Source organism: Antechinus flavipes, chromosome 6, assembly GCF_016432865.1.
Source record: "Antechinus flavipes isolate AdamAnt ecotype Samford, QLD, Australia chromosome 6, AdamAnt_v2, whole genome shotgun sequence".
NCBI classification, from domain to species: domain Eukaryota; kingdom Metazoa; phylum Chordata; class Mammalia; order Dasyuromorphia; family Dasyuridae; genus Antechinus; species Antechinus flavipes.
The window spans coordinates 254,159,589-254,187,086 of record NC_067403.1 but is presented as its reverse complement, the minus strand read 5'-3'; the positions used below and the strand labels follow the sequence as shown (position 1 = coordinate 254,187,086).

The 27,498-nt window shown below is 54.8% G+C and overlaps 2 protein-coding genes across 3 annotated transcripts; both read left to right on the top strand.

Moving 5' to 3' along the window:
* Positions 1-1,112: 1,112 nt before the first annotated feature.
* LOC127540556 (solute carrier family 22 member 6-like) lies at positions 1,113-11,772 on the top strand. The gene is made up of 10 exons (XM_051965324.1): positions 1,113-1,677; positions 2,570-2,673; positions 3,403-3,557; positions 5,229-5,397; positions 6,301-6,424; positions 6,641-6,756; positions 8,177-8,391; positions 8,528-8,636; positions 10,811-11,014; positions 11,416-11,772. The coding sequence occupies exons 1-10, from the start codon at positions 1,297-1,299 to the stop codon at positions 11,492-11,494; spliced, it is 1,656 nt and encodes a 551-aa protein (XP_051821284.1). The 5' UTR covers positions 1,113-1,296; the 3' UTR covers positions 11,495-11,772.
* Positions 11,773-12,864: 1,092 nt separating this feature from the next.
* LOC127539631 (solute carrier family 22 member 6-like) lies at positions 12,865-27,265 on the top strand. 2 transcript variants are annotated; one of them, XM_051963837.1, is made up of 10 exons: positions 12,898-13,618; positions 15,251-15,354; positions 15,694-15,848; positions 18,615-18,783; positions 20,873-20,996; positions 21,876-21,991; positions 23,644-23,858; positions 25,580-25,688; positions 26,510-26,713; positions 26,808-27,265. In XM_051963837.1, exons 1-10 carry the CDS (start codon positions 13,232-13,234, stop codon positions 26,836-26,838), a joined length of 1,614 nt encoding a protein of 537 aa, XP_051819797.1. In that variant the 5' UTR covers positions 12,898-13,231; the 3' UTR covers positions 26,839-27,265. The 2 variants fall into 2 exon arrangements, with proteins under 2 accessions (XP_051819798.1, XP_051819797.1); XM_051963838.1 differs by lacking the exon at positions 26,808-27,265 and having other exon boundaries at positions 12,865-13,618; positions 26,514-26,657.
* Positions 27,266-27,498: the final 233 nt, after the last annotated feature.

The following is a 27,498-nucleotide window of genomic DNA, read 5'->3' as shown; positions in this document are numbered from 1 at the left end:
TCTCAGTCAGGATTTGAGAGACGGGCTGGACTCAGGGTACAAGCAACAACGGAAGGCCAGAGTGAGAAGTGGGTCAGACTCCTGGCATTCAGTCAAGAGCCCAGGGAGTGCTTCGATGGGAGGTTGGAGCCAGGCCGGGGCCCAGAATATCGCCAAGAGGTCAAGAGCTGGGATACCCACAGAGATAGTCTCAAAAGTCAAAGGAGGCAGGGGGTCAAGTGGCTCAGTCTTGTGTCAGCAGGAATTCAAGGTTTTGAGGTGACAATATTCCTTCCTGTTATTATATATGTATTCCATGTTCTAACATCCCTCCCACTTCTGACATTCTCTGTTCTCTGAGGTCTCCCAGCTCTGACTTTCTTTGTTCTTAGGTCCCTTCTTGACATTATATCTTGCTCTTTCTGTGTAGTAAAGTCCCACCTACCTCTAAAATTCTTTGTTCTAAGTTCTCTTCCAAATCTGGCGATTTCTGTTCTGTGTTCTAAAGTCCCTCCCGGCTCAGACACTGTGCGTTAAGGTCCCCACCCCCCAGCTCTGACATTCCATGTTCTAAGGTCCCTTCCAACTCTCACATCCTACATTTTAAGGAACCTCCCCACTCAGTCCCCACTCTCACCTCTGGGGTGCTCTCGTTTTTTGGGTTTCTCTGCGAAGGAGGTGTTTGATGCTCTGAGCTGGCCACGATAACTTCTGACCTGCTGGCCAAGATAACCTCTGACCTGCAAAGCAAGCACAATTCTAGGACACTGGGCCCCAAACCGACTTCGAGGGGCTTACCTCGCTCCTGCCTTTCTCTCCCTCCCCCGTTCCCGCCCCCTCCCACAGGAAAGCACAAGAGGTGACCCACGGCGTGCAGGGCAGGTGTCCGGCCCTTTGGAAGCTCCCAGCACCCACATTCTGTTCCCTTTTGACCCACAGGCAAAAGGAGCACGCGGCAGGTTTTCTCAGCAGTTTCTGCCTCGAGTCACATTTTAACTCCGACTGTCCAAACCTGGGGGAATAGAGGCCAAGTGGGAGGCTGAGGTCCGGAAAGGAGGGGTTGTCTCTGGCCCAGTCAGGCCCCGACTCACCCAGAGCTGGGGAGAGAGGCAGGAGAAGGAGGGAGGGCTGACTCAGCCCCTGTCTCTCCCACTGAGCGAGTACAGAATCTTCCTCCAGGAACAGACCGAGCGTGGAGCCGAGCAGGAAAGGCGGCCGGGGCCCTCTCCACCCACTGAAAGGCCAGACGGGCAGCGGGCAGAAGCCCCCCGACCACTTCGCTGAGGCTCCCGGCTCTTGGCCCCACCTCCCATCCCCATGACCTTCAATGACATCCTCTTGCAGGTGGGAGGGGTGGGCCGCTTCCAGTGGGTCCAGTTCACCCTGGTGGTCATCCCGATGCTGCTGCTGGCCTCTCATAACACCGTGCAGAACTTCACGGCCGCCATTCCCGGCCACCACTGCCGCCCACCGCCCTCCGCCAACCTGAGTGGAGACGGCTCAGGAGCGGAGGAGCTGCGGGCCTGGCTGCCCCGGGATGAGCAGGGCAGGCCGGCTTCGTGCCGTCGCTTTACCGCCCCCCAAAGGGGGCTACACTGGTCCAACGGCACGGGATCCAATGCCACTGGAGCCACCGAGGCCTGCCTGGACGGCTGGACCTATGACCACAGCACCTTCCCCGCCACCATTGTGACCGAGGTGAGGGGCCTGGGGAGGGGATTACGGGGACTCAAGCGAGGCTGGCTGGACTCCCTGGCCAGGGGAAGCCCAGGCCTGCAGCTTTCTGACTCAGTTTCCCTATTTGAGGGAGGGAGACCAAACACAAGGGTAAAAAAGAGAGAGGCAAGATACAGGGCTGAGGAAAGCAGACTCCTGGCTTCCTTAGGCAAGAGTGCTCAGACACTAGGGGATGGGGTGAGAGAGGGGATGAGGAAGGGGGAGGGGAGGGGGGCTCTGGAGAGAAGGAAGGGGGAGGAGAAGGGGTTCAGAGGGAGGCCGGGGACAGGGCAGGAGGCAACAAGGTGGGAGAAAACTCAGAGAGGAGGAGGAGGAAAAAGACAGGGACGGCTGTGGGAAAGGAGGGATGGGGGAGAAGGGAAGGGACGAGGGAATGAGCTGGGCAGAGGTCGGAATAAAAGGAGGGGGAAGAAAGAAGAGGGAGAGAGAGAAGGGACACTGGGGGTCAGATGTAGGCGGGTGGACATGGGGGAGAGATGGAGGAGGAGAAGGGGCCAGCATGGGGGGGAGGAGAAGGGGCCAGCATGGGGGGGACAGAGGAAGAAAAGGAGCCAGGATGGGGAGAGATGGAGGGGAGAAGTAACCAACATAGAGGGGATAGAGGAGAAGGGACCAGCATCGGGGGGAAGGAGAAGGGGCCAGCTTGGGGGGGATAAAGGGGGAGAAGGGGCCAGCACGGAGCTGGGGCAGAGGAAAGAAGCCTCTCCCCCTCTCTGTCTCCATTCCCCTCCGGCTCCTCCCCTTCCTCTTGACTTTCTTCCCCCAAAGCTGCCATTCCCCGGGGAGGTGAACCAAGCAAGCTTTCCGAGCGGCTTGAGGGGAGCCCCCGCCCCAACCCCCTCTCTCCCCACAGTGGGACCTCGTCTGCGGACACAGGGCCCTGCGCCAACTGGGCCAGTCCTTGTACATGGCGGGGGTGCTCATCGGGGCGTCCGTGTTTGGGAACCTGGCGGACAGGTCAGTCCTGGGACATGTTGGGGCTCCGGGTGTGAGGTGGGGGGTCGGGTCAGAGACAGGAGGCTCCCATTCTGGGAAGACCCAGGGAGAGAGAAGCACAGAGAGCCAAGGGAAGGAGAAGGCCCCGGGCTGGGAGGAAGAGAGCCGGATGCCCACCCTTCAAGACCCAGCTCCCCAGACCCCTTCGGCCCCCAGTGCTCACCCCCTTCTCCCTCTAACAACCTACAACTTCCAGGCCTCTCAAACTTCCCTGGATTGTCCTTAAGTAGCCTGGAGAGACACTTTCTCGTCCATTCTCTTGCCTCATGATCTAAGGACAAAAAGGAAGCGATGGTTTTTCCCTCAGAGAGAACTTTCTGCACACTGACACTCATCTGCCCATTTCACAGATGAGGAAGTTGAGGTTCTGAGAAGTGACTTCATAAGTCACATATCTAGAACTCTAAGGTTTATCCACAGCACTATCCCTGGGCCCAGGCAGAAAGAGTCTTGTCCCCATTTGACAGAAGAGGAAACATGAGACCAAAGGTCCTGGCCAGTGTTCCGTGCCGGATTGTCAGCCTTAGGCAGAGCCCAGGACCAGGCCTGTCAGAGATCCCAACTGATTGATTGACTGATGAATTAGTGAATGAATGAATGAATGAATGAATGAATGAATGCCAGCATCACCGGGATTGGCCGAGGGCCGGGGGGAGGCCTGGGAACACCGTGCTCTGCGTGTCTCCCCAGGCTGGGCCGCCGGAAGATCCTGATCTGGACCTACCTGCAGACGGCCGTGGCGGGCGTCGGCTGCGCCTTCTCTCCCAACTTCAGCATCTACTGCGCCCTCCGGTTTCTGACGGGCATTGCCCTGTCTGGCATGGCGCTCAACAGCCTTACACTGAGTGAGGGGGGGAAGGATGGTGGGGAAGGGGCCACCCCAATAGCCTGCAGAACCCACCTCTCCCACTCACACGCGTCCCCAGGCCAGGAGCTGCCCCCGCCCCATCGCCAGCCGTGAAGTCCTCACGTGCCCCCGTTTCTGTCTCAGAAACGTAACTAGGGGGGAGCCACTGGGGCTTTCACCCAAGGCCCAAACATGGGATTCCAGCAATTTCAGAACTTCTGGGGAAAAGTGACATCTTTCTCTTCTCTAACCTCTCCTGAAACTGAGCTTCAAGAGAAGGGGTCCGCTGGCTTCGGCAGGTTACCGGGGGGGGCCATGATGCCGAAAAGGCTTAGAACCCTGGGCCCGGGCCTGGGCTGCTCCCAGACAGCCGCCCGCCACCCGCCTCTTTCCAAAGGATTTTTCCTGCTAGTTGAGATTTGGTTCAGGATTTCTAGCCCAGGGTCTCCTGCTCCTTGGGCCGGGGGCTGCTCAGCTGGAAGAACCACAAGGAGCAGGAAGAACTATCCAGCTCCATCCCCCGGGTATTGATAAGGAAGCTAAGGGCCCGAGAAGGAGACTCGCTCACAGCTAGAGAGGGATTTGAACCCAGATTCTCTTCTGTCCGAGCGCTCTCCCCGAGGAGCTCATTTTTCAGAGGCTCAGGGAGATCCCTCATGGGCTCTTTCCATTGCGGGACCCTCTCCTCACTCCAGCATTGCTCCTTCAGGCGGTGCTCAGGTCAGCCTCCAGCCTCCCCAAAGGGGAAGTTCCTGGGCCTTCCTAGTCCAGAGGGGAGGAAAGGGCCCAAAAAAGGCCCTTATTTCTCCCCTAGAGACCTCTCAGCCTGATCTGGGTCCCAAGGCCCTTCTTCTAGATTTCAAGTCCCAAGGAAACCCTGAGAGCTTCTACTCTGACCCTGGCATTTTACAAGTGGGGAAACTGAGGTCCAAAACCTCTTGCCCTAAGGGAACAAAGCTTGGATCTGAAGCTAGGCCCAGCCCTCAGAGCTCACTCTAGTAAAGGCAGCCAGCCCGTAAAAGGGGATGGTGGAGAGGGGAGTCAGAGGAAAGAGAACGGAGTCATTACTGAGCGGAGGCTGGCCGGCCCTTGACTAGGGGAGCCCCGAGCTGGCTGTACAAAGTGGGTCCTTGCTGTTTGTCCTTGAAACCCTGGTGTATGTGGGGGGGGGATGCAGTGAGTTGGATGGAAATGAAGGAGGGCTGGACAAGGTCACCTGCCTCAGTTTCCCCTCCAGAGCCCAACCGGGTCCGGTGCCCAGTCGTAGCCCAGGTGATGGGCCTGGATGCAATGGGAGGCCTTGGTCTTTCTAAGCTGAGATTTTTAACAGGTCTCAGGTAGAAAGCAGGAGGAGGAGGAGGAGGAACAGGTAGACAGGTGGGCCCCAGGTAGCATGGTGTGGGGGAGGGGAGGGGCACCTCCAGCCCGAGGAACGATCCCCAGTCAGAAGCCTGAGTTCTAGGCAAGAGAAGGATGGATGTGGGAGCCGTGACGCGGCGCTGGCAGGTTCTGGCCTCGACTGGCCCCCTCTGCCTCCTACTCGCTGGGCCCTGAGCCCCTGGGCGGGCCGGCCTTCGGCCTGGCCACAGTCCTGGCTTTGGGCAGGGGTCCGGAGCAGAATCCCGGGGACCCCATGGTTAACCCCTGTGTGCCCCCTCTCCATCCCCAGATGTGGAGTGGATGCCCATCCATACCCGGGCCACAGTGGGCACTCTGGTTGGCTATGCCTACAGCATCGGGCAGTTCATCCTGGCAGGCTGTGCCTATGCGGTGCCCCACTGGCGCTGGCTGCAGTTCCTCATCTCTGTACCCTTCTTCTTCTTCTTCCTCTACTCCTGGTAGGTGAACCCTCGCTCTAGGGCACACCAGGCCCTTGTCTCTGTCCCTCCCGCCCACACTAACCCCGTGGGCACTTCTGGCCCAGGCTTTGACCCTGGGACCTCTCTGCTGAAGGGATGCTTCTAAAGGACGGGTCCCGGGGGCTCCCCACGGCCCATGGGACTCCTGCAAACCCTTCTTTGGGGCACCAGAGTCCTCCCCGGCTCAGTTCCAACATCTCCTTGCATGTTGGCTGCAGACAAATTCTTATCCTTGCTGCTTCTTATATTCACTATTCATTTCCCACCTCCGGGCCCTTGCCTACAAGGCTCTCCCTTCTCCTTTTTGCCTCTGGGAACTGTTAGTTTCTTTCCAGACTCAGCCAAACATCTGCCTCCTTCAAGAAGCCTTCCCTGATGCACCCATGCCCCATAGGGAGGGGCCAGAACAAGTCACCAATTATTTAGCATTTATTTTGCACACAGATTGCATTTTTTTATCGTGGGTATTTCCCCCAGCAGAGTTTAAACTCCCTGAGGGAAGGGGCTGCCTTCCATTTGTATCACTAGTGCCTGCTGTGTCTCCAGTTACCCTTCTACACACACACACACACACACACACACACACACACACACAGAGAGGCTCCCACAGGGGATTCTGGGAAATTCCAAGCCCCCTTTGCTCAGCAGCCCCCCTTGATTCCTATTCTGCCTTTTCTCAGTCAGAGAGGATTGGAGAACCCCACCAGGGATTGGTACCATATCAGGTGTCTTATTCCCTAGTCACCCCCTCCAACCCTAATTCCATTAGGCAGAGCCTGGCATTCCAGACCTCCATCAGCCCCGGGTCTGATCTGCCTGAGCAGCTAACAGGACTCTGGCCCCTCCTAACCTGACTGGAAATCTGGTCTTTCCTCACTCCAGGCTCTTCATTGAATCTGCCCGATGGCATGCATCCACCGGCAGGCTGGACCTGACGCTCCGGGCCCTGAAGAAGGTAGCCCGGATCAATGGGAAGCAGGAGGAAGGGGAAAAGCTGAGCGTGGAGGTGAGCCATTCCCCCCCACACCATCTACCATCCTTCCAAGGAGCCTGGCAGGCCAAAGGCTCTGCCCGCAGGCTGGGGGCTCGCCCGGGATTCCTGGGATCCGGTCCTACTCCAACCCAGGACCTCCAGCTCTCAGTCTACCTGTCTCAGCCATAGTGTCCATAAAAGGGATGTCCTTCCTGAAGCCCCCTCTGCCACGCTGTCCCTTTCCACCAGGTGCTCCAAATAAAACTTAACAAGGAGATTAACCTTGCCAAGAGCAAATATAGCGCCATGGACTTGGTGCGCCTGCCAGTGCTCCGAGGCCTCTTCAGCTGCCTCTCCCTGATCTGGTAGGCACTGAGGGGGCCCCTTAGGCTGGGGGAGGGGCAGTCACCGGCCTGGGGAAGGAGATGGCCAGGTGGAGAAAAATGGAGAGCAGACAGTAGACCTACTGAGGCAGGAGGGGAGCGGGGCCAGGATTACTGTAGGGAGTTGGGTACAGAGGGAGGAATACCATTTTACCCACAGTATGAGAACTAGGGTGGGGCAATTGGAGCCTTGTCCCAAAGCATCAAAACAGGGATGTCAATAGCACTAGCAGTCTTTAAGCTGCATAGGCATTTCTTCACCTGTAAAATGAGGCCGTTGGATTAAATGGCTTCTGGAATCCCTTTTGGATGTAAGTCTATGATCCTAGTTTGAAAGAACTAGTTCAAATAGAAATCTCCCAGGAAGCAGCCATATCCTAGGTGAGTTCCTTCAGAACTAATTGCTTCCCTGCTTCCCACCAACTGCCCTTTGTTGGGAAATAGCCTTCTTGGTCGCTGAAATTGCTAGTTAAGGCCCAATGACACCTTCCTCCTAGGCTCAGACCTAACCCCAAAGCTGGGAAGCCCTGAATAAGGAAGGCCCATCCATTCTCTGAGCCTTTGAGCCTTTGGCCTTCTGAAAGTTTATAGAATTAGACATGGAAAGGATTTTCAATGAGATCAAGCTCACCTCTCTTATCTTACAAATGGGAGCCCAGAGGGTCAGAGAAGGTAAGTCACTGACTTATCCAGGACTCTCTACCTGAAGCAGAATTTGAATTCAGGTCTTCCTGACTCCAAACATTACATTCTATCCATGGCACCAAGTAGCGGCCCATTCTGTGTTAACATATTAAGCACCATGCCCAAAAATCCCTACTCTGCTGCTATGGGTAGAAAATGAGGAAGCAAGGAAGGAAACAAGCATTTTATTAAATACCTACTATGTGCCAGGTACTGTACTACATGCTTTATAAATATTCTCTTATTTAATCCTCTTAGCCACCTGGGAGGGGGCTGCTGTTATTATTCTCATTTTACAGATGAAGAAACTGAGGCTGTGAAAGCTTAAGTGATTTGTCCAGTAAGTGTCTGAGGCTGGGTTTGAACTCAGGTTTTCCTGACTGCAGACCCAGCTCTCTATGTACTGTGTCACCTACCTAGATCTATTTATTCCTCTCTTGGATCATTCTGGGATTTTCCAGACCAAAGTCCACCGGGGGCTGGGGTCACTACCTCCTCACAGTCCCCTGTCCTGTGTGCAACTCTTTCCATCTTCCCCACTTCCTTTTCCTCCCTCTATCCTCTAATTTATAACTATAACTATATATTTTATAACTTTACCCTAACCACTGACTTTGTTCTCTTCTCTGAGCCTCAGTTTCCTCATCTGTAAATAAAGGAATCTCTTGGCTCTCAATCCGTCATCCACAAACTGCAACCACTTCCCCATGTCTCCCAGGTTTGCCACCAGCTTTGCCTACTATGGGCTAGTCATGGACCTGCAGTATTTTGGAAGCAACATCTACCTCACCCAAGTGATCTTTGGGGCAGTGGATTTGCCGGCCAAACTCATAGGCTTCCTGGTCATTAACTACATTGGCCGGCGCCCCGCACAAATGGCCTCCCTGCTGTTGGCTGGCATTTCCATCTTGGTCAATATACTGGTGCCGAAAGGTGAGGTGGGGGGAAATGAAGGGGTCCTGGCCCCCTTTTCCCTCATGGGCCAGGGCTCCTGCTCTAAAGATCATGGAACAGAGAGATCTGCTTAGCCCTCACTGTGTCCCTCCAACCCTGTTCTCCTTCCTCCCAGACTGGGGGATCATGAGGACTTCCCTGGCGGTCCTAGGGAAGGGTTGTCTGGGGGCCTCCTTCAACTGTGTCTTCTTGTACACTGGGGAGCTCTATCCCACTGTAATTCGGTGAGTATCAAAAGTCCTTCTGGGAGAGAGACCCGGAGCCAGGGTGCGGGGGAGGAGAAGGTAGAGATGGAAGCCTTCCTCCAGCCAGGTCAATCCGTGCCCAGAGCAATGTCCAAGCACTCCGGTACTCTGTGTCCCTTCCAATCTGAGAAGGACTGGCTATAACTCTTGCCCTCTGGGAGGCGGGGGTGGGGGGAGGGGCAGGAACCAGACCCAGAAGAAGTCATCAAGTCAACAAATGTTCTTTAAGTATACGCTTTTATGCTTTCCCTTACCCAGATGACTCCTGGCTCTATATCCCCATGCCCAGCCTCTCCCATGAGCTTTAGTCTTGCTCACCATCAGCCCACTAGACATTTTAAACAGTGTCCCACAAGCATCCAAAACTAAACTTACCATCTTTGCCCCCAAACCCTCCCCTCTCCTGAGCTTCCCTCTTACCATTGGGATCAACCGGAGGAGCCCATCCTTCCAGGACCCCACGTTTGTAACCCCAACATCGCCCTCACCCTCACTCTCCCCCCTCATCCAAATGAGGATTCTAACCCCATAAATCCTCTCCTATCTCACTCAACTCACTCAGCGCTCATCACAACTCATCTGGGCTATTAGAACAGCCTCCTAACTGGCCTCCCAGACTCAAACCTCTCTCCCCACTCCAATACATCTTCCATACAGTTGCCAAAGGGATTTTCCTAGACTGAAGGATTGCCGGTGTCCTCCTGGCTACCTCTTGTTCCTGATATCCAACAGAATGTCCTTCCCTGCTTGCCATAGGTGCTCCCTCGTTCTCGGTGCACATCACTGCCCCCCCCCACTCACTCTGTGCTCCATCTCTCCCCGCCTACCACCTCACCCATCACTTGCCCCTTCGTCTAGAATGTGCGCTTCTTTCTGCACTTGGAAGCCTTGGTTTCCTTCAAACCTGAGCTCCAAAGCCACCTTTTCTATGAAGTCTTTCCTAATCGCTCAAGTCGCCTGCATCCTCCCTCCCAAAATGATCTCCTTATCTAATGGAGGAGGCAGCAGGCAAAGATCATGGACAAAGAAGGTAAAGGCAGAGTGAAAGTCATCTCAAAAGAAAAGGTCTATCAATGGAATAGGAGTGGAGAAGAAGAAGGGGGGATTTGAGATGACTCTTAAAGACAGGTAGAAGCATGGGGGACAGCAAGGGAAAAGGCAGCGAGTGTCACATTCAAGGAGAAGCTAAAAAGTCAAAGGGCCTCTGGGCTGAAGAGTAAGACAGAAAAAAAACCCCATATTATAGAAAAATGCTATGGAAACATAAGCAGGAACCAGGTTATGAAGGGCTTTGATCCCCGAACAGAGCGTTTTGTATTTGTTCCTGGAGACAACAGGGAGTTCCCGAGCTCCCTGTGTTTTAGGAGAATCACTGTCAGCTAAATGGAGGATGGACTGGAATAGGAAAACTGGAGACAGACAGACCCAGCAGTGCAGAGATTGTACCAGGGTGGGAGCAAGGTCAAAAAAGAGAAGGGTGTGTTCAAGAGATGCGAAAGTAGAAACAACAGAACTTGACAAACCCTTTGGATTTGTGAGAGGAGTAAGAATGAGGAGATGAGAGTTTGAATCCCTCGACCTCCTGGGCTAGTAGCCTTCTCCAACTTACCCCAACTGCTCGGTAATCAACTGTGCTTAGATTTATATTCTCTCTACCTCTCCTTCTCTCTCTCTCTCTCTCTCTCTCTCTCTCTCTCTCTCTCTCTCCCTCTTCCTCTTCTCCTTCTTTCTCTTTTCCTCTCTCCCCTCTCTCTCTCTCTGTCACTCTGTGTTTTTCTCTATCTGTCTTTCTCTGTACCTGTCTCTCTCTGGTTGCCTCTGTCTCTCTCTCCCTCTTCTCTCTCTTTTCCTCTCTCTCCTCTCTCTGTGTCTGTCTGTCTGTCTGTCTGTCTCTCTCTCTCTCTCTTTCTCTCTCTCTCTCTCTGGTTGTCTCTGTCTCTCTCTGTGTGTCTCTGTCTCTCTCTCTCTCTGTGTCTCTGTCCCACTCTTTCCTTCTCTCTCTCCCTCTTCTCCTTCTCTCCCTTTTGCTCTCTCCTCTCTCTCTATCTCACTGTGTTTGTCTTTCTCTGTACCTATCTCTCTCTCTGGTTGTCTCTGTCTCTGTCTCTCTTTCTGTGTCTCTCTCTCTCTCTCCCTCACCCTTGGCATTTCAGGCAGACAGGACTGGGCATGGGCAGCATGATGGCCCGGGTGGGCAGCATCATGAGCCCTCTGGTGAATATGACCGGAGAGCTCTATCCTGCATTGCCCTCCCTCATCTATGGAGCTGTCCCCATTGCTGGGGGTGCTGTCACCTTCTTTCTGCCGGAGACTCTCAACATGCCCTTGCCGGAAAGTGTGGAAGAGCTGAAGGCCAAGTGAGTGAAGGCTGCCAGCCTCCTGCTCCTCTTCTTCCTTCTCCTCCTCCTCTTCTTCTCCTTCTCCTCCTCCTCCTCCTCCTCTTCCCCACTGTGGGGCCACCAGCAACTCCTTTCAAACTGGGATCTCCTGCTCTCTCCCCTCTTCCTTCTACCCATCTCTTGCTAACAAGAGATTTTTTGAAAGTTCCAGAACTCCCAGGCCATCTCTCAGGCGGAATCCTGGCTGGTTTTGTGCCAGGGTACGCCAGGGCAGCATAGCACAGCTACCCGCATCTGCCCATCCTTGGGACCATCTCCCTAAAACAGAAGGGACCCCCAGTGCCCTCCAGGGGTCTCTGCCCTCATCCCAGAAAGCTTGCTCCCACCCTAATGAGCCAATGACCCTTTTCTCCCTGTAGGAATCATGGGAAGAAGAAACAGAAGGAAGCAGGAGAGCAGACGATCCCCCTGCAAACCCTGAGGAAGGATGGACCCTGAGGATGGATGGATGGCGAGGGAGCTGATCTTCAGAGGGTCCTGTCCATTCCTCCTCCTCTCCCTGCTCCCTAGCAACAAGAACTGCTTCCGATGGAGCCTGAAGCCTCCTGGGGCAGGGCTGAGTTGGACCAAGAGTGGAGAGGAAAACCAAAGGGACCTGAGCCTGGAACAGGAAAATCCCGCCCTTAATCCAGCTCCCAGATGGCCCCTCATCCTGTGCTCCCCTTGCCCAGATGCTGCTCTGGGTCCTATTATTAAAAGATTTGCCAGTGTCTGTACTTCTGGATCAGCTTCCGGCGCCCTTTCCCAACCCGGTCCTTTTCCTCTCCAGAGATAAAATGAGTGAAACACCAGGGGTCCCCTTGACCTCCCAACTACAGTTCTGTTCAGTATCATGTAAACCTCCATCCTGGGGCAGGGGTCAACTACTCCAACCCCCTGCCTCCAGCCAGTGCCATATAGGCCATGCCAGAAACCTACTTAATGGGGGCATCTAGAATCCCATCCACCGGCTGCCACGGCACTCCAACCCAAGCCTCCCTTCCCCCGGTAGAGCCAGACCTGACAGGTTCTCCTGAATCACAAACGTCCTCACCAGGAAAGCAGAAACCCACATTTGGAAGGCAAAACAGCTGAAATGGGGGCAGTCTTTGTTCCCCTCATGCCCCCAAACCCAAGCGTGCCCTTGCCACTGTGCAGGGCTGGGGGCTGACTCTCCCCTCTCCCCCCACCCCCCCGGGAATCCAGAAAAGGGCCTTTAAGGCCAGGGGAAGGAAGGGAAGCACCCCCTTGGCTACTCCCCCCCCTCAGGACTTTGTCCTCTTCTTGCCTCCCTTTTCCTTCCCCCACATCACATTCAGTCTAAGTAAAAACTTCCTAATCATTAAGAAGAGTGCCAAAGTGGAATGGGTAATAAGTAATAAGTCCCCCGTGGCTGGATGTCTCCAAAGAGCGGGGGCAGGAGGAGCCAGACGAGCCGCCACTGGTCGGGGATGGCAAAGGAGGATCCCCCGGGGGACGGGTCGGACTCTGGCCCCTGACACCCCCCCCAACTTGGAGATTCTGGCACTATCCCTCTTGCCCCTTGCCCTTGAAGTTCTTAATATTCCCCCCCCCCCCGTGGGGGCGACCCATGGGCCACAGAAAGGCCCAGAGAAGGCTCCTCAAGCCCTGCATGTGGACGAGGTGCCAGGGAGTGACTGGCAAAGTGCCCCGCCGCTCAGCCTGGACAAGCTGACGCTCATCAGTCTTCTGGCCCACAGTTCTTTCCTTGACTTGGGACATCCCCCGCTCCCCTTCTCAGTGGTTAATCCTTTAGAGCCAAAATAACAGTTTAACCCGGGAGAGGTAACTGCGGCTGGGCTGGGTGGGAGGATGGATAGAGCGGGGAGGGGAGGTTCTTGGCCCCCGCAATCCTGGCCAGGCCCTGCCAAAGCCAGGTCCCCACAGGAATCCCCACAGTCGCACCGGGGCAGCGCTCGGGAACAAGGGTCGGAGGGACGAGGGGAGTTGGACAGGGGGACGGCCCGGGCCTCTTTTCCCATCTGCAGCTGAGACCAGTTGGCCCGGAGGAGGGGGACCCCCCACAGCTCTGGCGTTTCCGGCCTCCAAGGGCTGAACAGATCAGCTGGTAAGGCCGGGACTCTGGGACCAGAGCAGCCCCGTTGCACTAAGTCTTCCTCTACCAGCCCACGGCAGCAGTCGGGGAGCCGAGGCCAGGAGCTCCCCGGAACCACCATGACCTTCGCCAGCCTGCTGGAGCAGCTCGGGGGACTGGGGCTCTTCCAACGGCTGCACATCCTCGCCCTGGTGGCCCCCATACTCCTGACGGCCTCTCACAACCTCCTGCAGAACTTCTCGGCGGCCGTGCCCCCACACCACTGCCGGCTCCCGCCAGTGCCCCTCGGCCAGACGGGGAACCTCAGCTCCGAGAGGCTCCTCCGGCTGTGGGTGCCACTGGACGAGGGCCACCAGCCCGAGAGGTGCCGGCAGTTCTCCCGCCCCCACTGGCAGATCCTGGAGCCCAACGCTACCTCCCCCAACGGGAGCGTCCCCGCCACTGAACCGTGCCGAGACGGATGGACCTATGACCGCAGCGAGTTCGAGGCTACCATCGTGACAGAGGTAATGAGGGGCCGGCCTGAGGAAGAGACCTGCTAGCAGGTTCAGAGCGTGAGAGCTGGAGAGCTGAGGTCTCTTCCCCCCCCCCAGGTCATTTTGGTGAAGTCCCTTCCCTCTGGCCTCCATCTGCCAGATGAGAGATGAGACTAGATGGGAAAAGTCCTGCCAGGGTGACCCCATGTCCTTTCCTAGCAGAGTTACCGAGTGGGTAAGTTGAGGAACGCCACAGGATCACCTGATGTGCCATAGACTTAATCATGTGGCAAAGATGGCAAGGCGAGCTCCGGTGACTGGCACAGTCAGAGGGCTTCCGACATGGCTGATGACAAAGCCATCGGGAACCGCCTCTACGTTTGAGCGCCCCTTGCCTGGGGGGCCTCTGGTGGAGCACCTCACGGATCCGGGCTCATCCCCGTCCCGCTCCTCACTTTTATCAGCTCCTCTAAAGACAGAAATGGCCCCTTCCCAAATGTGCTCATGACCCAAAGTCAGGAGGGATGGCTAACGCGAGATGCCAGTCAGGTGACGGCTCACGTTAAGTGAGGAACCATGTGCCTCAGTTGGAAAAATCACTTTCCTGGGACAAGCTCTGGGAGGTCTGGCTGAGAGCAGGGGGTCTTGAAGGAGCCGTTGGGGGTTTAATGGATTCTAAGTTAACCGTGAAGGTGACCCGGCGGCCCCCTCCTCTCTCCTACTTGAGCGCTCTGGGGGGGCTTTAGTGAGCCCAGAGGGTGAAGGGACCCAAGATGCACCGTGGGAGCGCCGACCGAAGGGAATCGGGGCCGCGTAGAGTGGCCAAGAGTCAGTGGTCAAAGTGGCCAAGAGTCAATGGTCAACGAGCCCAAGGACTTTGAGAAGGACTAGATTGAATTTGCTCGGCCCCAGGGAGCAGAAGCTGGAGCAACGGGGGGCATCTCCAGGGGTAAACTGAGGCTTGAGGTCCGTCAGGAAGTGGAAGAGAGGCTGCCTCAGGAGGGCACTGTCCAAGCATGGCCATAGCTCCCTAGCAGAAGCCATTCCTCTAGGGGGTTGAAGAAGTGGGCAGAGGAGTGGGAGGAGATCAGCACTGGGAGGGCTGGGACAGGGACGATGTGGGACCAACAGAGACTTAGTCTAGCTTATTGTCACAGAGGAATCATCAGCGCCCAATCTTGGGCGAAGACGCCATCGGCCCTCCCCAGTTCAAGCTGGCGTCTCCTGAGGGCCTCCCCTTTGGGTCATTCACAACACTTTTGACTCCCCCACCCTTGGATCTGCTTCTCCTCCCATGATCCTCTGCCCAAGTGAAGGCTTCTCCTCCATCTTTAACCACCAATCAATCCTCAGAGAAAGATCAATCTACCTATCAGCAAGCACTTATTAAGTGCTTACTGTATACCAGGCCACCCTAGGGAGACACAAGGGAAACATCCCTTGCCTGCGACATTCTGGCAGCTCCATAACCTTGGGGGATGATTCTGCACCTCAGAGACTGGACCCTCAGTGACCCTGGAGACCTTTACCACAGACTCTGTCCGAAGGGTTCCCGATCGCCCTGGTGGGGGTGTTTTGGTGAGAGAGAACAATCAGGGGCCGGTTTGAACTCCCAGTTTGTCCCTCCTAACCCCTCAGGCCCTTCTCCTTTCTCTGAAACAGTGGGACCTGGTGTGTGACTCCTGGAAACTGACCCAGATGGCACAATCCATTTACATGGCAGGGGTCCTTGTGGGAGCCATGGCGTTTGGGAGCTTGGCAGACAGGTACTCTGGCCTGGGTAGAGGGAGGGCGGAGGGGCGACCCCGGCCACTCATCCTGGACCTCTGGCCCAAGACCCTCCTAATCCGAGCTCCCTCTCCTTCCCCTCCTCCCCAGCATCCTTCGGCTCCGTCTTCTCTGTCCTGATCTTTCATCCTCGGCCTGTCTCCCCATTCTTGGCCCTGCCTCTGTCTCCCGGTCCCGGTCACAGTGCCCTCTGTCCCCTGTCCCTGAGGGCCACGAACCCTGTCCCCCCCATTCTTGGCCCTGCCTCTGTCTCCCGGTCCCGGTCACAGTGCCCTCTGTCCCCTCCCCGTGCCCTGATCCTCCGCTCCCCCCGCCAGGTTTGGCCGGAAGGCCCTGCTGAGCTGGTCCTACCTGCAGCTGGGGGCGGCGGGGACCGCCACCGCCTTCTCCCCCAATTTCTCCACCTACTGCGCCCTGCGTTTCCTGGTCGGGATGGCCGTCTCTGGGATCATCCTCAACTGCATGTCTTTGGGTGAGTGTCCCGCGCAGCCTCCCCTTCCCGGGGCCAGCCGACATTCATGGAGCCCTTAGCACAGGGGGTGCCACGGTCCCGGTCTCAGGGGCTTACGGTTTAACAGGAGAGACAACATACGAACAGCCGTGAGCAAACAAGATACGCGCAAGTCAGACTGAAGGTTATCGCAGAAGTAAGAGAGCTTGAGGAAAGAGCTTTGGGGGAAGGTACAGTTCAATCAGAGTCTTGAAGGGAGGCAGGGAGGCCGGCAGGCAAAGGTGAAGCAGGAAAACTTTCAAGTGTGGGGGGCAGCCAGGGGAGCTGGGTGGAAGGGTCACAGGGAGAGGGAACCAATGTAGAAGAGCAGGGAGGCTTGGAAGGATTTTCACAGCTAAACCAAAGATTGTATTTGATCCTGGGGGTAATAGGGAGCCATTGATGGTTATAGATGGGAAGGGAGGATGGGCATGCCATGGTCAGAACTGGGCTTTAGGAAGTGTCTTTAGCCGTGGAGTAGACTGTGCCCTGGCATGGGGGGGGCATGAGGCAGCCAGACCAACCAGAGGGCTATTGGATTCAAGACAGAGTCAGACACAACCACTCAGCACCAGAGACTTTGGGATAAAGTCTGAGGCTCAGTGCCGGCCTCTATAGGACCTGAAGGACCTCAGGTATTGTGGGATCACCGCTAGAGGCCATCTGCTTAAGCACTTAATCTCCATTTGCCCTCAGTTTCCTCAACCATAAGATACTAATTAGCTCCTCTAGGACAGGGTTGTTGTGAGAGATCATATCTGCAGAAAGTTCTTAGCATACAGTAGGTATTAAATAAATGCTTGTTATCTTCCCTCTCTGGGCCTCATTTTCCTTATCTGTAAAGTGAAGGAATCAACCTTCCAGCTCTGGAACCCCAGAGCCTCACAGAGCCAGGAAGTGTTAAGTGTCTCAGGCCAGATCTGAACTCAGGTCCTCCTGACTTCTGGTGCTCGCTGCCCTTAGATCCCTCCATTTTTGCTCCTTTCTTCCCCATCCTGTCCCACCCTTGCCACCATCCTGCGGCTGCTCTCCCCTCCCCCCCTCCCCCTGCAACCTCTCTCCCCCTCGTTCCCTAATCCCTTCCCCCACCTTTAGAATCCAGGATTCCTGGCTTCTGGACCTGAGCTCTGGGCCCCCTCCTCCTCTTACCCAGAATTCTCGAGCACAGCACAAAGTGTTTGGGCACTGTGGGGTTCCCTGTTCACTTAGGGCTAAGCTGTGCCCTGAAGGCTTAAGCAGGGGGGGAAAGTTCTCTGATTACTATAAACACGGCCCCGTCCCCTTCTGAAGTCCTTGCCCTCCGCCAAGCTCGCTCTAGGCAACTCCATTGTCCGCCCCCTCCCCCGGCCTGGCTCTGGCCCAGAGAGCGCACGTGGCCGGCTCAGCTCGGGACCTGTTAACCCTCTGTCCCCGGGGAAACAGCTTGGCAGAGCGCGAGCCCAGGCCAGGGACCTCAGGCCCCGGATGTGGGGCCCGGGCTCACAGGCCAATGACCACCTGAAGATTGGGGAGGGGGCGAGACACCTTCAGGGGCTTCTGGGAGGGCAGACAGAAAGAAGGTCCCCGGGGGGGAAGGGCACGGCTTCCTTGTGAATAGAAACCTAATGACTTGTTCCGGGAGTCAGAGCAAGCTGGGGAGTGGGGAAGGGTAGGGTTGAAGGAGTCGGGAGCAGGGATGAGAAAGGAAGAAGGGAATGGGCAGAGGGACAGATCCCAGGGCCATGAGTGGGGCCCAGAATGATGGAACAGAAGCTATCAGGCCTGGAAATGGCTTAAGACTGCTGAGCTGGAGGGTTCCTTAGAACAGAAAATATCAAAGCTAGAAAAGAATCAGAGCTAGAAAGGACCTGGAAAACATAATGCTAAAACTGGAAGGTTCCTTAGAACATAAATATCAGAACTGAAAAGGACTTAGAACACAAACACTAAAGCTAGAGGGTTCTTTAGAGCATAGAATACCATAACTGGGAGAAATAGCATGTTTAGAAAGGAATCAGAGCTAGAAAGGACCTAGAACACATAATGCTAAAACTGGAAGAACATAAATAGCAGAACTAGAAAGGACTTAGAACAGCAAATACTAGAGCTGGAGGATTCCTTAGAACACAAGATACCATAACTGGGAGAAATATATAGCTAAAAGGACCTAGAACACATAATGCTAAAACTGGAAGGTTCCTTAGAACATAAATATCAAAATTGGAAAGGACTTAGAACACCAAACACTAAAGCTAAAAGGTTCCTTAGAGCACAGAATACCATAACTGGGAGGGATCTTAGAACACTGAAAGGAATTTTAAAGTTTAGAAAGCTAAAACATAAAAAATTGGCCATCAAAGCTGGGATCTTAGAAAACTGCCTGTCAGAACTGGGAATCTATGTTCTGTATTCTAGAACACAGAATGCCAAAGTAGAGAAGGGTCTTAGAATCCAGAATGATGGAACAGAAAACATACTCTCACAGAGCCAAAAGGGACCTAAGAGCACAGAATGTTGTCATGGAGGTTCTAGAACTCAGAATGTCCCATTTGGAAGGGACCTTAAAACCTAGATTGTTAGAATGTAGAACAGAAGATGCCAGGAATAAAAGGAATCTTAGAATAGAGAATATTAATGCTGAAAAAAAAAGGAAATTAAAATGTCACAGGGGAGAGATCTTGGCAATAATCACTTAGGAGAACATGTGTGTTGAATGAATAAGGAACCTGGGGGGCAGAGGGGGAAGGTGACTGTTTCTCTTCTCTCCAGTTCTAGAGTGGTCCCCCACCCGGACCCGCACGATGACGGGGACCTTGGTCAGTTATTCTGCCACCCTCGGGCAGATACTTCTCCCAGGCCTGGCGTACGCCCTCCCCAACTGGCGCTGGCTCCAGCTCACGCTCTCGATGCCTTTCTTTGCTTTCTTCGGCTACTCCTGGTAGGCACGTTAACGGCAGCCAAACGTATCACGCCCCCCCACCCCGTTTCTATTTCATACTATGGTGGAAACCCTGTGTAACGGGAACCCAAAATCAACGCTAGAACTAGGGTTCTAGTTTTATCCAGAACTGGGTTTGTGTCCAGCTAGAACCTGGAATTAGGGTTGGGGCAACTGGCTGAAACTCTTTGGGCAAACTTAGGAGTCGGCTCCGAATGGCCCCGTGTGGCAGGGGTGCATAAGGGGGGGAACAAGTGGGGGTGGGGGTCAGGGAGATCCGGGAGGGGCCGTGCTTCCCCCAGCAACACCCATCATCAGTGGGCGACCCTACCGGACCCCAGTTTCCTCCTCTGTAAAAAGAAATGGCCGGATCACGTGATTTCCCAGGTGTAAAAATTATTAACTATCATGAATTCATATTCATGTGAAATGAAGGATGAAAAAGACCAAACTTGGACCTGCAGGAGTTCCCCATTGGGAAGAGGGAAGAGGTGGAAAATCTGGACCTACTGCCCCCTTGTGGTGGGAAGAAGAAGGGGGATTTTCCTCTAGGAATATCCAGGGAAGAGAAGGAGCTACAATTAGCAACAGTATCCAAGCAATCCTTTCCCTGCTCTTAGATTGTAACAAAGTATTATGTGGGAAAGGCAGCAAGATGCAGGCTACAGGACGGAGCCTTAAGTGAATACAGAGTGTGAATCTCCGAGTCTCCAGGGGAGGGTCCCAGGGACTCCCACTTTGTCCTGTGCTGGCTGACATTCCTACTCGTGGCTCGGCTTGTGGCTGTTCGGTCACGTCTGACTCGGTGCCTGCGGAAGCCGTCCGGAGATCCCAGAATGCTTTGCCATTTCCTTCTCCAGTGGATGGAAGCAAACAGAACCTAAGTGACTAGGCCAGGGTCATACAGCTGGTAAATGTCTGAGGCTCTATTTGAAGTCGGGTCTCTCTGACTCTAGATCCAACTCTCTATCCACTGAGCTGCCTGGAATATTATCCATTTTCCTGTATCCATCCCTGTATCTTTGAGTAAAGAAACAGAATAACAATCACAAAAATCCATGCTTTGCAAATAGTATCTCATTGGATCTCTACCACAGCCCTGGGAGATAGGTGCTGTTGTTATTCACATTATAAAGAGGAGGAAATGGAGGCAGACTGAGATTAAGTGACTTCGTACTGTGACAAACTGCCTCTGAAGAGAACAACTTTTTTTTCAAATTTGCATATATAATACAAGGCTAGGAAGGATAATTAACAGAATGGAAAAACTCAGGCCCCTTAAAAATTTTTCAGGATAAAAAGATGAAATTTCATGGAGATAAATGTCAAGTGTTACAGTTGGGTTCAAGAAATCAATGTCTTCAGTGCAAGTGGGGGAAGGGGGGACAGGGAGCTGGAGCACTGTGAAATGGCTTCTCACCAAGAAAAAGACCCAAGGCATGAAGCGGAAAGTGACCTCAACATGGTAAACAAAGGATCTAATAGAACCGTGTCCTGTGTTCATGAAGCCAGAATACCCGGATGGCAATTTCTCCGTATCATGCCCTGATCCAGCTCCATCAGGAGCAGCGTGTTCAGCCCTGAGGCCCACGTTCTGGAAAGGATGCTGATAAGTTAGAGAGAGACAGGGAGGATGAAGGGCCACGAATCAGACTATATGTGAATTAATTGAAGGAAACAGGGCTATTAAGGACACTTAGCCTGGAGAAAAGACTCGGGATGACAAGTCAGCTTTCTGCAAGTATTTGAAGGGCTGAAATGTCGAACCTCTCCAGCATCTCCACCAAGAAAACCCCAAATGGGGTCACAGAGATTCGGACACGGGAAAGCGAAGGAACAACACGTGGAAGAAAGCTGCACCGGAGGGCAGAATTGGGGCAATGGGGGGGGGGAGGAAGAAGGGGGGGTGGGGGGGATTCAGAATGTCTGTGGCTTAGGGCCTTCCCAAGCACAGGGGCTGCTTGAGGACACACAGGCTGCTCTCTCAAGCAAGAGTTGGGGGCTTCTGGGTGGGAATGACATGCAGGGAAGATGCCTGGTCAGGAACAGCTCCCAGAGACCGTGACCTCTGCCCCCTGCCCCCAACTAGGTGGTTTGCAGAGTCAGCCCGGTGGCTGGTCCTGGCTGGGAGACCAGAGCAGGCCATCCAGGTGCTGAAGAGGGTGGCTCGCATCAACGGGAGGAGAGCAGAAGGAGACAGCCTCAGCATCGAGGTGAAGGAGTTGCCAGGGAGACCTGGCTCCCCTGGAAGGGGGGATGGGAGAAAAGAAGGGAAAGAGGGGGGAGGGTGGGGAGAGAGGGAAGGGAAAGGGAAAGGAGGGTGGGGAGAGAGGGGAGGTGAGAGAAGAGAGAAGAACTGACATGTAAGTGACCCTGAGAGCTGGACCCTGCCATTAGCTATGATGTTTGGCCATGCATGGAGCAATGAGTCTGGTTTCTGGGATCCCTCTCATCCTCCCCCTGCTGGAGGTCTCACTCCAGGAGTCTGGGAAAGCCTGCTGCCCATTACGTTCCCCCCTTTCCTCCACACCCATTTTCCCCTAGGTCTTAGAGCCCCAGAAGAAGGGAGCTTTCTCCTAAGCTTGTTCTCTCTGTGTGTCTGTCTCTCTCTGTCTCTCTCCATGGTCTCTCTCTCTATCTCTATCTCTCTCTCTCTGCTCTCTCTCTCTGTCTCTCTGTGTCTGTCTGTCTGATGTCTCTCTCTGTCTTTGTCTCTGTCTCTGTCTCTCTCTCTGTCTCTGTCTCTCTCTGTCTCTGTCTCTCTCTCTGTCTCTCTGTCTCTCTCTGTCTCTGTCTCTCTCTGTCTCTCTGTCTCTCTCCTCTCTGTCTCTCTCTCTCCTCTCTGTCTCTCTGAATCTGTCTCTGTCTCTCTGTCTCTCTCTGTCTCTCCTCTCTTTGTCTCTCTGAATCTGTCTCTGTCTCTCTGTCTCTCTCTCCTCTCTGTCTCTCTCTCTCCTCTCTTTGTCTCTCTGAATCTATCTCTGTCTCTCTCTCTGTCTCTCTCCTTCCTCTCTCTCTCTCTCTCTCTCTCTCTCTCTCTCTCTCTCTCTCTCTCTGTCTCTTTCTCTCTCTCTCTCTCTCCTGCTGCTCAGGTCCTGAAGTCCCATCTTCAGAAAGAGTTGGATTTGGCTCAGGCCCCCGGAACCCCTTGGGACCTGATCCAGACGCCCACCATTCGGCGCATCTCCAAGTGTCTCGCCGCTGTCTGGTAGGCGCCGGGCTGGAGCCCTGGTCAGAGGGACACACAGACCCTTTATCTGGCATTTTAAGCCGTGTAAAGCCTAGATGATGAAGGGCAGGTCTGGCCACCACCCTCCACAGACACATTTCTTGGTTCTTCTGGGGTTCCCTGGGAGGTTCTTGGCGGGCAGGCCTCCCGACTTTATCCTGAAGTAGGTTTAGGATGGGGACTCACCCTTCCTAGAGCATTTTAAAGTTTACAAAGCACTTTATTGTCTCATTTGATCTTCCCAAGCAATCCTATGAAGTAGGTGCTCTTGTTGTCCCATTTTACAGATGAGGAAACTGAGGCTGAAAGAGATTAACAAATGGCCATAGCTAATGAGCACCTAAGGCAAGGTTTGACTCAGGCCTTTCTGTCTCCAAGTCCAGAGCTCTTTCCACTGTCACCTAGCAGCCCCATAACTGTGGGTGGCCCCGGCTATGTTCAGGGGATGTCGTCCAGCCCCCAGATCACGATAGTGTCAGAAGCTACTCTGCTCTATTCAGAAAAACTGAGTCTGAAAGCCAAGTCTCTGGGGTCATAAAGGGTCACTCACTCCCTGGATGGCCTTGGGACAAGCTAGTGACCCCTTCTGGACCTCAGTTTCCTCATCTATAGAATCAGACTAAGGTCCTTTCAGCGCTAAACCCGGAATCTTGCCTAGTAACGAACCCTATCCCAGTGTGGACGGGCAGCTTTTCTCCAGCTTATAGCTCTCAGGGAGTTGCCTAGAACACCGAGAGGATCATCCAGCCTGCACATGTCACAGGCAGGATTTGAACCCGGTTCCTTATGCCTCTGAGATGACAAGCAAGCCATAGCTTCTATTCCACATAGTAGCGCCTACGAGAACCACAAGGGGAGAAAGGAGGGTGGAAAATCTGGGGAAATAAGTCATGATCTGGCTCATGGACCTTCTGTCTTCTCTGTTTAGTTCGAGGCAAAAGCGTCCTGTGAGTGGGTCTTAAATAACATAATAAGTAAGGAAATGGGATGGCTCATGGACCACATCCAGCAGATGGTTTTTATTCAAGCGCGACCCTTCCCAGGAGGCCCAGCCTTAGTGAGCCGTGTGATATTGGGCAGGCCCAGGGGAATATGGGATGTGGAGGAAAGGGGGCGCCTAATGGGGACCACCCGGAGTGAGACGCCCAAGCGGGAGGAGGATGACAGGGTTCCAGAAATGGGATAAAAAAACTAGGAGCCCCTGGCCCACAGAGCTGTTGGGAAAAGAGAGAAGGCGATGACTGAAAGGTGCTTTTGTGTGTTTCTTTTTCATTTGATGGTATTTTATTTTTTCCAATCACACGTAAACATAGTTCTCAACACTCATTTTTATAAGATCTTGAGTTCCAGATCTGTGAGAAAGGCTTTCTAAGCCTTTGGGAGCCGTAGAACTGTGGTCTAGAATGGGAAACCAGTGGACATCCCAGGGCGGGAGGCCCCCATCTCTCTCCCCGCCCCAATGGTGGGAGGCCCCCATCTCTCTCCCCCCCAGAGCAGGAGGGCCCCATCTCTCTCCCGCACTCCTCCTGATTCCATTCCCTCCCATCTCTCCCTCCCAGAAGAGTCCCAGGCTGGGCAACGGGGGCGGAGACTCCCCACATCTCCTTTCCTCCCCCCCTCTCTTCCCAAAGGTTCGCTACCAGTTTTGCCTATTATGGAGTGGCCATGGACCTGCAGGGCTTCGGGCTACGGGTCCACATGTTGCAGCTGCTGTTCGGGATGGTGGATATCCCAGCCAAGCTGCTGTCCACTCTGGCCATGAGCCGCGCTGGACGCAGGGTCGCCCAAGTCACCGCCCTGGTGCTCGCTGGCCTGGGTATCCTGGCCAACCTCCTGGTGCCCACAGGTGAGAGCCTATCCCGGACGGCCCCCCTCCTGCCCGGCCTGAAGCACTAACCTCGAGCCTCCCGGAGCCCGAGTCTCCACTAGGTTCGGCCCCATTCTTCAAATGAGGAAACTGAGGAAAGTCAATGATTTGTTCATCATTGCCCAGTTAGTAAAATGAGTTTTGAACTTAGATCTCCCTAGCTACATAGGAGTGTGCTATACGATTTCACTTACTACCTGTGATCTTTGGTAAGTCACAATCTCTGGGGCCTCAGTTTCCCTATCTGTAAAATGAGAGAGTTGGATTGTATGGCTTCTTTCAAGTCTGAATCCTTTGATCTATGATCTTCCAGAAGTTTCCTTCAGTCCCCAGAGTGGTACCTTCTGACTTTCTCCCCTCACCAGAGGGCACCCAAATCACTATAACAAGCTCATGGTCACCCAGAGGGAGCCAACTCTCCTTCTCCCCCCCCGCCCTCCCCCCCCGCCCAAGACTCTGATTCGGATGGATGGATTCTTAGGGTTGAGAGCTCAGAATCATCTTCTCCCCATCTAATCCAACCTCCTGTTTGTACAGATGAGGAAACTGAGGCCACAAGAGTTATTCTCAAATAGTACTAGGATTCAGGATTGGCGGGGAAATGTTGGCTGCTGTTACTATCAGGTGACAAGGCCAGGCTAGGGAGGTGATGTACCCAAGACAACTTGGCTGGGACTGGACCCCACGCACGCCCTTTTCTTGGGTTCCTCGTTCCAACCCGTTCCAAAGAACTCAGTTTCCTCTAACTTCACATTCGTGACGTCCCTAACACGGCAAAGCTGCCCCCAGCAACTCATGGAGTGGAAGAGAAGGAACTGAGAGAGGGGACCGAGGACGGAGGGGGCGGGAGTCCCCTAGGAGGCCTGGGCCTGCTCCCTCTCGCCCTCTTAGCCCTGGGGTTTTAGCAACCAGTCTCAACTCTGACCCGACCAGGAGGGAGGAGGAAGGCAGCTGGGCCCCAGCCTGGGACTCCGGATGGTGGCCGGGTCCTGAAGGGAGCAGGTAGGGAGGCCCATTCACATGGAGGGGCAGAGGGCTCCCGGAAACCCTGCGAGCTGGCATTCGGGGCCACGTGATGCCGGGGAAGTCTCTGGGCTGTCACCAGGAAATCAGGAACAAGAGTGCCTCCATTTCCAGTTTTCTGGGGCTTTGAACAATGACATCAATGGGATGGAGCAGATCTAGGGGGTCTGCAGGACTGGGCTGAGCTGCTTCCCATGGGCTCTATCTATGTGAATACACCATTCACATGCACACAGACATGCTCACACATGTCTGTCATGTCACACCCATTCTCTTCCTCCCTCTGTCTCTGTGTGTGTGTGTATCTGTCTCTCTCTTTCCCCCTTCTTCTTCTCTCTCCTTTGTCCCTCCTTCTGTCTTTCTGTCTCTCCCTCCTTTCTTTGTCCCTCTGTCTCTTTTCTGTCTCCCTGTCTCTCTGTCCCCCTTATTTTTCTCTCTCCTTTGTCTCTCCTTCTGTCTCTGTCTCCCTCTTTTCTCTTTCACTCTCCTTGGTCCCTCTTTCACTGTCTCTTCTACCTGTCTTTTTCCCTCTCTCTGTCCCCTCCCTCTGTCAGTCTGTCTGTCTATCTCTGTCTCTCTGTCTCTCAGTCTCTCTCTCTCTCTCACACACACACACACACACACACACACACACACACACGCCACACCTTTAGCATCCCATCTGTGTCCTTTCTCAGAACTGGCCGCCCTTCGGACAACTCTGGCGGTGTTAGGGAAGGGCTGCCTGGCCGCCTCCTTCAACTGCGTGTACCTGTACACGGGGGAGCTGTACCCCACGGCCATCAGGTAGGGCCGGCTGAGCTCCCAGGGCAGCCAGCTGCTTGTGGTGGGGGCCAGACCTGGGATGCCTTCCTAAGGCTGAGAAGCTGGTGGGCGGCCCCTGAGGGAGGGACGCCGGACAGGGCAGGGCTGACACGGAGAAAAGGGAATGCCAGAGTGGAAAAGGCAGGTGGGGGACCTTTCCCGAGGCTCGCCGGAGGGTGCCAGCCTCTGAGGCTTCCCTGAAGGGCCCTGCTGCTTGGAATGAGGTTGGGGGCGTGGGAATGGGTGGCCCTGGGAAAGTGGTCCCGGCTGTGCTGGATTTAAAGCGAAGAGGTTCAGGGCACGGGCCTCCAAAAGGGAGGCTGACTGACCTCCCTGTCTCCACCACAGCAGCCTGTGCTCACTCCTTAGCTCTCTGCCCCTTCCAAGATTCTTTTCCTGTCTTTTGTCTGGAGCCAAGACTGGGAGACAGGATGTGGGGGTCGACGAAGGATAAGGCTGCTCCCCTGATTCCTTTCTAGGGGGTTAAAAGTAGGATAAGATGGGGCAGCTAGGGGGCGCAATGGATAGAGCACCAGCCCTGAAGTCAGGAGGACCTGAGTTCGAATGTGACCTCAGACACTTAACACTTCCTAGCTGGGTGACCCTGCGCAAGTCACTTAACCCCAATTGCCTCAGTAAAAATAAATAAATAATGTTAAAGACCAGGATAAGCTGCAAAACCTCGGGTCTTGGCCACCCAGGCTAGGATGGGGTGCTTGGGAGGTGCTGGGTGGGGACAAGGAGATTCCTGCCTGACCCTGACTCGCCCTCTCTCCTCTGGAACTGGATTCCCCCCCACCCAGGCAGACTGGCCTGGGGGGAGGAAGCACCATGGCCCGAGTGGGGGGCATCGTGGCCCCACTGGTAAAGCTGACGGGTGAGCAGATGCCTCTGGTGCCCCCCATCATTTACGGCTCCATCCCTGTGCTCTCGGGTCTCGTGGCTCTTGGGCTGCCAGAAACCAGGAACCGGCCCTTGAAGGACACAGTGGAAGAGGTGGAGAACAGGTGGGTGCCAACTTAGCCCTTCCCCCGCCTTTCCTAGAACTCCCCCTTCCTTTTAAAACCTCCCCACTCACCCCAAACCTGTCGGGTCTTTCAGGTTCCCCCAACAGCAGGACACGGGTCCCTAGGAGAGGGCAGCTGGCAGCCGGGCCTCCGTGGCGACCAGAGGACGTCTCCCACGCCCAAGACCACGGGGCCGACAGGACGCCCGGGACGTTCCTGGCCTGTCCACACGTACCCCTGCCTGCTGTTCCGGGCCTGGTCCTCCTCAGGGAGGAGTGGGAGCGGCCAGCTGCTTCCAGAAGGGCTTCCTAGGCTGACGATGCTAAGAAAAGCCAGTCTCCCACCTCCTCACTGGCTCACCCCATCACCCCCACCCACCTTCTGTCCCCCCGGGGCTGAAAAGCTGGCAGCCCTGGAAACAGGAGGCTCAGCCCTATTTACACCATGCCCGGGCAGGCAGGCCCCAGGCCTGCTGCTCTGGGATCTTGCCTCAGTTTCCCTTTTGGTAAGCAGAAACATTAGGTGGCTAATAAAGGGTCTTCTTGGACGTTGTGCCTTGGCTGAGGGCCTTGGCTGAGGGGGCTTGCCTCATCTCCCTTCTGGAAAACCCGAGCAGCTTCCGTCTCCCTCCTCCTTCCCTCCGGGGCCTGGGCGTGCCAGGTTCAAAGCAGAAATCAGAAGGATGGGGGCTCCTCATTTGGGGCAGCCATCTCTCTGGGGCTTCATACTGAGCTCCCCCCAGTTCTCCCCGGCTTTCCTCCCCCCCCCCACGGGGGCTCAGCTTA